General features: G+C 52.8%; 1 protein-coding gene across 1 annotated transcript in view; it reads left to right on the forward strand.

Annotated features, from left to right (window-relative positions):
• Positions 1–1333, forward strand: part of KCNQ5 (potassium voltage-gated channel subfamily Q member 5) — a 575434-nt gene extending 574101 nt beyond the window's left edge. The window contains exon 14 of the mRNA XM_061206754.1: positions 446–1333. Within this exon, the coding sequence (XP_061062737.1) occupies positions 446–1333 (888 nt within the window). The remainder of the gene's footprint in view (positions 1–445) is intronic.
• Positions 1334–9205: the final 7872 nt, after the last annotated feature.

A 9205-nucleotide genomic window follows, 5' to 3' on the forward strand; every position in this document is an offset into this window, starting at 1 on the left:
TTCAATAGTTGTGGCTCGCGGGCTTCAGTAGTTGTGGCGCGTGGGCTCAGTAGTTGTGGCTCGCGGGCTCTAGAGCACAGGCTCAGTAGCTGTGGCGCACGGGCTTAACTGCTCCGCGGCACGTGGGATCTTCCTGGACCAGGGCTCGAACCCGTGTCCCCTGCATTGGCAGGCGGACACTTAACCACTGCGCCACCAGGGAAGCCCCTGAAAAGCAATTTTAAAGGCTGGGGAGGCAGAAGGGCGCCAGTGGAGACCAAGCGGACAGACGCCGGAGCGTCCGCCTCTGAGCCCTCCGTTGCCGCCCTCACGGCTGGACGGGGCATCCTGAGCTGGTGCCGAGTCAGGACTGCGTCCTACTTGCCTCTCCGGACTTCTCTGTGCAGGCACAGCCGGACTTCTTTTTACGTTCTTATCAACAGGTGTACGTTTCCCCCTCTTTCAGGTCCAGTCCATCGAGGCCAAGCTGGACTGCCTGCTGGACATCTACCAGCAGGCCCTGCGGAAAGGCTCCGCGTCGGCCCTCGCGCTGGCCCCCTTGCAGATCCCGCCTTTCGACTGCGAGCACACCTCGGACTATCAGAGCCCGGCCGACGGCAGAGACCTGCCGGGCCCGGCCCCGCCCGGCGGCCGCCTGCCCCGCTCGGCCAGCGCGGGCCTGGCTCGGGGCCTGCAGCTCATCCTCGCGCCCGGCGAGCTGGGCGCGCAGACCTTGTATGCGCTGAGCCCCCCGGCGGCCCTGGGGCCCGGGAGCCCGGGCGACGGCCCGGCGGGGCCGGGGGTGGGCGCGGCCCGGCCGGCGGCTCCCGCCACACTGCAGATCCCGGTCCCGCTGCCCGCCCTGGGGGCCCTGGCCCCCGGCCCCGCGGGCCCACACGACGGCCTCCCTGACGTCTCCGCCCGCCTCGAGGCCGCCAAGGACCGCGTCGCGGCCAAGGAGCGCGCGCTGCGCCAGAGCCTCGACCTGGACGGCGCGGCCCTGCTGTCCGTCCGGCCCGCGGCGGCCCAGGACCGGGGCAAGTCGGCGTCGGTGCAGAACCTGATCCGGTCCGCGGAGGACCTGGACGTGCCGCTGTCGGGGAGCGAGTCCAGCGGCTCCAGGGGCAGCCAAGATTTTTACCCCAAATGGAGGGAATCCAAATTGTTTATAACTGATGAAGAGGCGGGTCCGGAGGAGACCGGGTCGGACGCCTTGGACGCGGGGCCGCCGGCCCGGGAACCCGCCCTGGCGTCGGACTCTCTCAGGACTGGACGACCCCGATCATCTCGGAGCGCGGGCCTGGTGGCGGGAGGCGCGGAGGCCCTCGGCCGGGCCCACGCCAGGCTGAAATGAGGCCCTCGTTCGCTTCCCTTGCCCCGCAGCCTCTCAGCCATACATGTCGCTGCATGAACTCTTCGGGAAGCCCTTCTCAAAAGTTGAATGCCCAAGAGTCAGGAAGAGCAGGAAAGGCAGTTTCCAAGCCCGTTACCTTTTAATTGCATGACAATGCATGTTCAGGGGATGGCTGAACTTCCCAGGTAGGACAACATTACCCCTCATTGAGGAAGGTACCTCGAGCTAAAACTCCTGAGAAATCAACACTGCTGGTGCTGTGGTGTGTGTGAAAATGTCAAGGTCAGGTCGTTTGTAAGATTGGACTCCGTATTTTGAAATGATGGGAGTAAGCGCCTTCAAATTTCAGGCATTTCTGCTTTGTGGTAAAACACAGAATACAGTTTCAGAATTAGGCCATGACGTGCGTACATGTAAACATAGTATCAGCTGCTAACAGGGTGTCCAGTAAAGCAGAATTGGGGAATCACAGAAACGGCTGCCTGTTCAAGACGTACTTGCCAACCCGTTCCTATTCAGGCATTTTATTATTAATGTAATTTGAATGTCAGTTCGTGCGCTTTTGGTGGCTTAACGCTGTGGCCAGCAACTTTGCACATCATTTTCATGTTCTTTATGCGAGAATGTTAGTCGGTTAGAAAATGTGCAAACAGTGAAATTCAGGGCCAGTGGGGCAAATAGGCTGACTCTCTGACACATTTGACTTCAGTGGAAATGTATTCCCTGATGGCTCGCTCCATCAGCTGCTACACAAGCAAACCAAGCCCTGAGCAGCGGACAGCCGGCCGGGCAGGGCTGATCTGTGTGCCCTGCAGCGCTCTCCGCTAAAGGCAAGTGCGAGAGGCTCTTCCCATGGCTGATACACACGCAGGATCCTGGGAGCAGACGTGTGAGTGAGACGGGGATGGAAAAGGCTTGAAAAGAATCCAGACACGACACCGGGAAACAAGTGAAGCTCAAGAAAATGACTTCCCCCTCCAGGGCCATGAGAGGGAGGGAAACAAACCAAAAGAAAAGAACTTGATTTTTTAGAAAACGAATATTGCTAGGGAATTCAACTACCTAAACATCCCTTATTCTTATATATAAGCAGAGAATTTTGAAAGGCATTTATTTTTTAATATGCCCTGAATGTTTTTTGCTATTAGGTAGTACATTTTGCATATGGAAGGCTGAAACTAAACGTCCTTTACTTTTTATACTGTAGTGCACATTTTCTATTCTTCTCAAGAATGTTGCCCCCAGTCTGAAATTACTGGTTCAGTTTCCTGGTACAAACATTTTATGGTTCGAAGTCAGGTAACACTGGCGGGGTCTGCGACTCAAAACACTTAATAATATAGCATGGCAGCAAAAAGACCAAGGGACACCAAAGGAGAAAGTATGCACCAGAAAGCAAGCAAAGTTAACCGCTTGTTAGAAACCAGCCTCACTAGCCCAGACCGGCAGAACTTCAGCCAAGGTAACGGCACCCAAAGGGCCAGGAGAAGCGAGAGAACACTGGTTAAACTCTCACCACAGGCGGACTTAAAAAGGAAGAGTTTTTTCCTTGGCAGTAGTGCTGCCTCCGGGAAAACTTTCCCAGCGGCCAGGAGGACCAAGCAGGGCTGTCGCCGGCCACCCAGAGGCCAGAAGATGCCCTGACACCCGCCAAGTCCCTCCCAACTCTCTCCCCAGCCAGGTTTCTCCACCCCAGACTCCCCCCGACTTTTCTTCTCCACAGGCTTATGGACTCCCTGCCACAAGTTCCCTTCTGGACTTCACCAGCCGACATCCCCAAGTAAACCGCTTCTCCACTCACCCGAAATGCGCTTCTCAGCCTTTTAAGACCCTGTCCTTTTTGATAAACACTGAAATTTGGCAAGATTTCTCCTCTCGCCCCACCGGGATCCTAGCACACTCCCCCGGAGCGTGTCATTCAGCGTGTGCTTGGGTGCTGGAGATATGCAGAAGAGAGTCGAAATTTTACACTCCAGTTAAGAAGAGGTTCTCAGGCTTCCGAAGCCATTATTTTCATTTTCAAAACGTAGAATGTTAGTAAAGTATTAAATGCAATGTTTCATCTACCCATGTCTCCACTCCAAGTTGTGATCCATCCTCCCAAGGAGGTTGTACACAAGAACACACACACACACACACACACACACACACACACACACACACCCTTCCACTGACCCGAAGCCAGACCCCCGCCGTGCACGGCAGGCCTCTCCAGGTGTCAGCCGAGGAAGAGGCAGGAGATAGCAGCTTTCAGGTAGCACTGAGTCTTGGACACACTCTGTCCGGGTCAAACCCCACTGGCAGCAGGAACTCTGAATGTACGGGGGACCCCTTCTTTGGCCCCTTTAGGCCTCAGACACAGTACAGTTCATCCGGCGTTGCTGAAGATGGAAGATTCAGAAACAAACCTAAGCCCATCACTGAGGGTTACCCACAGCCCCGTGTGGTAAACCATGTTGGGAAAAGCTTTCATACATCCAAGCCATGACCATTTTGTGTCTGTCTTACTCTATAGCGCAAAAAGTCCTGGATGTCGAAAGCCGGTTGTCTTGTGTGAAAACTGGAGGGTTGTGTCTGCTCTGTTCCTCTCGGTGGAGCTGAGAGGGGCCTCCCACTTACACTTTAGCAAAGTCCCTTCGGTCAACCCCAGACGGCGTCTCGAAGCACAATTTAGCTGAGCGCTGATCAGCCGCCGGCTTTCTCAGTCCGTGTTCGTCTGCCTTCTGCAGTTCGTGGGGCTGATCAAGCTAACGCTTCATGGCAAACATCCCTTCTAGGATGTGAACTGAAAAATTTTGCTCTGTCTGATCTAAATGTTTGCATTTTGTTCAACTAAATTAACATGTGTAGATTGCAAGTTTTGTTTAAAGAAGACACTTGATTGAGTTTTTAAGTCTTTATCTCCTGTTCTAAGGTGCCTTTCTTGCCTCCCCTTGACTCAGTGATTCTGAACGTTCTTAATTTGCCAGTAAAACAAGTCTAACAGAGAGGAGGAAATCAGGCACAAAGTGACTAATTCTCATGCCTGTTTGCAAAGCAAACTGTAAGGAATGATGCAACTGAGCAACTAAGTGAATAGGTCACTTCATCCAGATTGAGAAAATATCATAAATGTTAACTTATCTCCCCAGAAGCTATTTTTTGCCTTAAAATGACATGGTTATGTTTTTGTAAGAGAAACTTAATTTAATATGATTATGTGCATTTAAGTGAGCAGTTCTGGAATTCGTGTATGACAATGCAGTTGTCTGTTTCCTGAAAACAAATAAATCAGGAATATCATATCCATTTCAAGCTACCATTCAAATGTAATTTCCTTTGCTCTCTTTTACTGGGATTATTTGTTTTAAAGTAAAACATTAAAAAGATGTCTATAAACAGCTAGTGTGACTGCTTTCATCTCGTACTAACTGGTTTGTTCTGAACTAACTGGGGCCCAGTCGATGAAACTGATCGTATACAGATTTGGGGTTGAAATTAAAAATTACCTTTTTCCAGTGTTGCTGAAGGAATCATTGGTAATTTGGGACGAGGAGAGATTTGCAAATGTTGTTGAGGGTATCATAAGAAAAATTAACTTGATATTATACTGAATATTTACTTTTATATGTTTTTTATTTGATATATCAAAACAGATGCCAGCGCATGTGAGCCTTGTGTTAGCTATAATAAAAGGGTTTGCTAAACGAGTGATAAGAAGTGGGGACCAGCAGGTGCCCAAATGCTGGAACCCCTGGCTGCTCAGAGTGACCATTTTTAGCACCTACCCAGCGCTGCCCTACCAGGGGGCTTCTGCTCCAAAAGGGATCTTCCCCTTCTGCCCTAGAACCCCCCCTCCTTCTGTTCCACTAGGAATTTTGCACGGTGTGCATCATTAACTCCAGTGGAATTATTTGAAAGGAGGCTCAGAATGTTAGAGCTCTGGAACACAACGCAACAAAGCCCTAAGAGAGACGCTTTAGACGCAGGAGGAAGGGTGAGGGGCTGTCACGTGAGGGGCCTCCCCCCATGGCTCTGAGGAGCCCCCGCCAGGTCTCCCTGCCTGTTCTGTCACCTTCTGGAGACGAGTGAAAATAATCAGCAAACTTGGAACGTGCTTGCTTGACCAACTCAAAAACGTAAACAGCTTCCAAACGCTTTCGCACCTACCTTACAGCCTCTCTCAGTCCCGCATTTAAAAGCAAAATATACCTACGATTATTCTACCCTCATCATGGGTACAAGTAGCTTCCCAGACCTTGAAGTGCCCACTTTCATCACCCTGCTTTCGACTACTTCAAGCATCTGGTACAAGTAAAAATTGCTTCTTTAATTTTTTAAAAATTTTAATTAGTTACAATAAGACTTCACCCTCTGGCCTACCTAACTCCAAGTTATTGAGGTTTTTACTACATTTCCGAGCAGAAATTTATCAGATAGATACACTATGTGCAAACTACAGACTATGCGCTGCCCCGAAGTCACAGCACCACGAGACTGGTGAAGGGCAACTCTTCTGTTCCGATAAATAACTAGAAAACCCAAAGGCACATTGGTGTGATATATTTCTTTGCCCATTCCCATGGCCCGTTCATTCCTATCATGGTTTTGTTGCCTAGTTCAAGTCCAGTGCGCTCCGGGCTAATCATCAGGGTCCAGGGTTCCCACACACTGTCACCGACTTTCTCAACTTCTCACCTGCTTGCTATTTTTTTTTTTAGTGAGGCCCATCTCTTTCCATTACTTGCTTCTACGTCCCCTTTCCTTTGCCTACAGTGGTGTGACTACCTTCCTGCACTGCCAAACCCTGCCCAGCCCGTGACCCCAGGAACTAGGTACTCGCACCTTCCCCTGGGCGCAGCCCCCGTGCTGAAGGCAGCACACCACACGCAGCCCAGGTCAACAGATGCGTCTGCGTGTCTGCATCTCCTCGTCGAGGCCTCCGGGCCACGTGCAACACCACCTCCTGCTTCCAGGACTCGGGGGCGGAAATGCCTCTGCCCCTCCTCGGGGGAGCTCTTCCCTTAGGGACGACTAATTCTCCTGCTCTGGATCCCGACCCCCTCCTTCCCAGTATCTGTGGCATCTCCCCCTCAGTCCTTCCCCCGTAAACAGAAGTGAGCCTCTCCCATGACCAGCACAGCAAGAACTCACCTTCCTCTTTCTCTCCACATCTCACCTTCCTTTAGAACCAACGATTTATAGCGTAAGTTGTATAAGGTACTTCTGTTTCCCCAGCATCCGTCCACCAGCCAGCAGGACAGTCAGGCCCACGCCTGCCCACCCCCCAGACAACCAGCTCCAGCCCGTCAGCATGACCTCCCGGAAGCACATGCGGTCAGCATCCCTCTTGGCTTCTCTGGGGCAGCCAACGCTGTGAACAGTCTTCCTTCCTCTTAAAACTGCCCCCACCCGGTTGTCCCTGCTTCTCTGGATCAGTCCTCTCTATACACTGTCCCAGGCTCCTTGCTTTCCTTGCTTTGCGGTCAGTGTTCCAGATCCCACCCTTCTCTCCTCCCCTCACACCCTCCCCTGGTGGCTCCACCCATGACCTCAGGTACTAACGCTGGGGTCCCACCCAATCAGGGGTCTCCAGCCCTGAGCATCAGCTCTGAATGTCTCCCTTGGGCCCGAAGTCACCTCAGTCGGACGCCCCAGACAAACTTCTTGTGGGGGACATGTCACGATATCCCCCAAGCGTCTCCCGCCAGGCCACGCAGACAGAAGGTGCTCAAGAACCCTGAATGGGTGAAAGTGTCCTGGTCTCTCTGGCCTTTTACTCAGTTTCAGCAGCTTCCAACCCCTAACTTCAGAGGTCTTTCTCTCAAGAAGGGTGTGACCCTCAGCCTCATTCACACTGTGTCACAGATTTGATCGGCTACTTCTCCCAAGGGTCTCTGGGCTTTTCCAAAAGGAAAGAAATTAATGAAATTAATGAATGCCAAATAGTGAGTGACCGTGTTTCTGCAGGACTGGAGGAGCAGCCCCTCTCTCACCAGCCCCCAGGCCTCAGCATCCTTCGCCTCTGTCCCTCCTCCACTGACGAATACATTGCCTCAGACCCCACAGATGGTACCCAGGCCTAGATTTTGCCCATTCACCAGGAGGCCTGATTGCTCACACTTCCCTGTAGCTCCAAGGAGAAAAGGGGGTTTCGTCTCCCTTCCCTGCTCCCTGAGCCCCATGAAGCCACATTCCGGCTCCACACCCCTCTTTATACCCTACCAATGCCAAGCCCATAGCCAGAGCTGGCCTACAGTCTGTGGATCCCAGACTTTAAAATAACTCATGAACACACTACTATATATAAAACAGATAATCAACAAGGACCTACGGTAGAGCACAGGGAACTCTACTCAGTGTTTTGTAATAACCTATAGGGGAAAAGAATCTGAAAAAGAATACATATATATGTGTAACTGAATCACTTTGCTGTACACCTGAAACTAACACAACCTTGTAAATCAAGTAAACGTCCAAAAAAAAGCTTAGAGTAGCAACTCATGCTGAGTGACTGCCCAGTGTTGAGCCAATAAGGGCTTTCCCAGGTGTTACCGAATTTAACCCTCACCACCTGACCACAGGTAACCTATCGGTTAGGACGGATTTGGCTGCGGGTATAAGAAAACCTGAGGACGTTCTATTATCCAGCGCAACTGAAGTTCAGGGTGGCTCCAGACAGAGCCGATTGTTCAATGACATCGTCAGCGTTCCGGTCCTGCCTGCCGTCCTCCTGGTCTGGAGGAAAGTACTGGGGGCTCCTCTCATTGTCCACAAGGTGCCACCACACAGCGCCTTGATGACCTCTTGGGGGGGAGGGGCGCCAGCCCAGTGGGATGTAAATCCTTTGCCGGCCCCTGATTAGACTAACGCAGGTCACACGCTCACTCCTGAATCTGGTAGCAGCCGCCATGATTGGCTTAAACCATTCACAACTCCCTCTTTGGAGTCTCCCCAGTCCATAACCCCGGGTAGAGCTCCAGATGAGGATTCGGCACCCAGGGAAGTTCTGGAATGGAGGCTTAAGAGCCTTACTAGTCAATTTATTCATGACTTGAGAGACCTCAGGACGCTTTGCTCCCGGAAACACCCCACCACGACCAATCCCAGCCCCTACGGCTGGCAATCTGGGGACAGTGCCCGAGCGGCCACCTCCCAGGCCACTGGCGGGGGACCACTTTCTGCCTCCACCTGGACTCCCGCCTTTCTCCTCTTGTCTGCCTTTTAAGGTCCAAGGGGACCCTGGGCTTCTGGGAGAGGACCTTTCCTAGAAGCCCCTGTTTTCATTCAACCCAGAGCAGCCTGAGGAAGCTCCAGGTCTAAGAGAAGCAGTTGTCTTTCCTGTTTGCTTCTCCTGCACTGGCCCAGAAGCCCCTCGTGGGCCAGAGAAGTTCATCCAAAGGACGGAGCAGCACACCAAAGGCTTTGCACGCTGGGCCACTTGTTCTAGCGGATCCTTGCTGGTGGACCACTTTCTTACACCCCGGGGGACTTATGGCCTTTGAGGGATGAGACCGGGCCACAAATGCCACCTCGTGTCAATGCCCTTCAGGTCTTTTTACCGACGCGGACCCAAAACTCCCCTCACGTCTCGACTGCACTGGGAGAGCAAAATCCTTTTACTGCCAGAGCAAAATCGAAAGGCGTCTAGGGCCAAACATTTTGTAAGGGGAAGCCTGAGAAGGCCGAAGGGAGACGGTGCTCCCTCACAGGCCGGGCGGGTCCAGCGCGATGCGCGGCGGGGTCAGGGGCAGGTTCTGCACCGATGGCAGCATCTCGCGTCTGCAGGGCGAGGGCGGGGTGACACTGGGACCCCAGGGCAGTCACCGCAGCCCGGGCCTCCCCTGCCCCAAACGCATCTCCCGGGGCCTCCCCTCACTCCCCGAGGGCGCC

The sequence above is a fragment of the Eubalaena glacialis genome, chromosome 12, assembly GCF_028564815.1.
Source record: "Eubalaena glacialis isolate mEubGla1 chromosome 12, mEubGla1.1.hap2.+ XY, whole genome shotgun sequence".
Taxonomy (NCBI): domain Eukaryota; kingdom Metazoa; phylum Chordata; class Mammalia; order Artiodactyla; family Balaenidae; genus Eubalaena; species Eubalaena glacialis.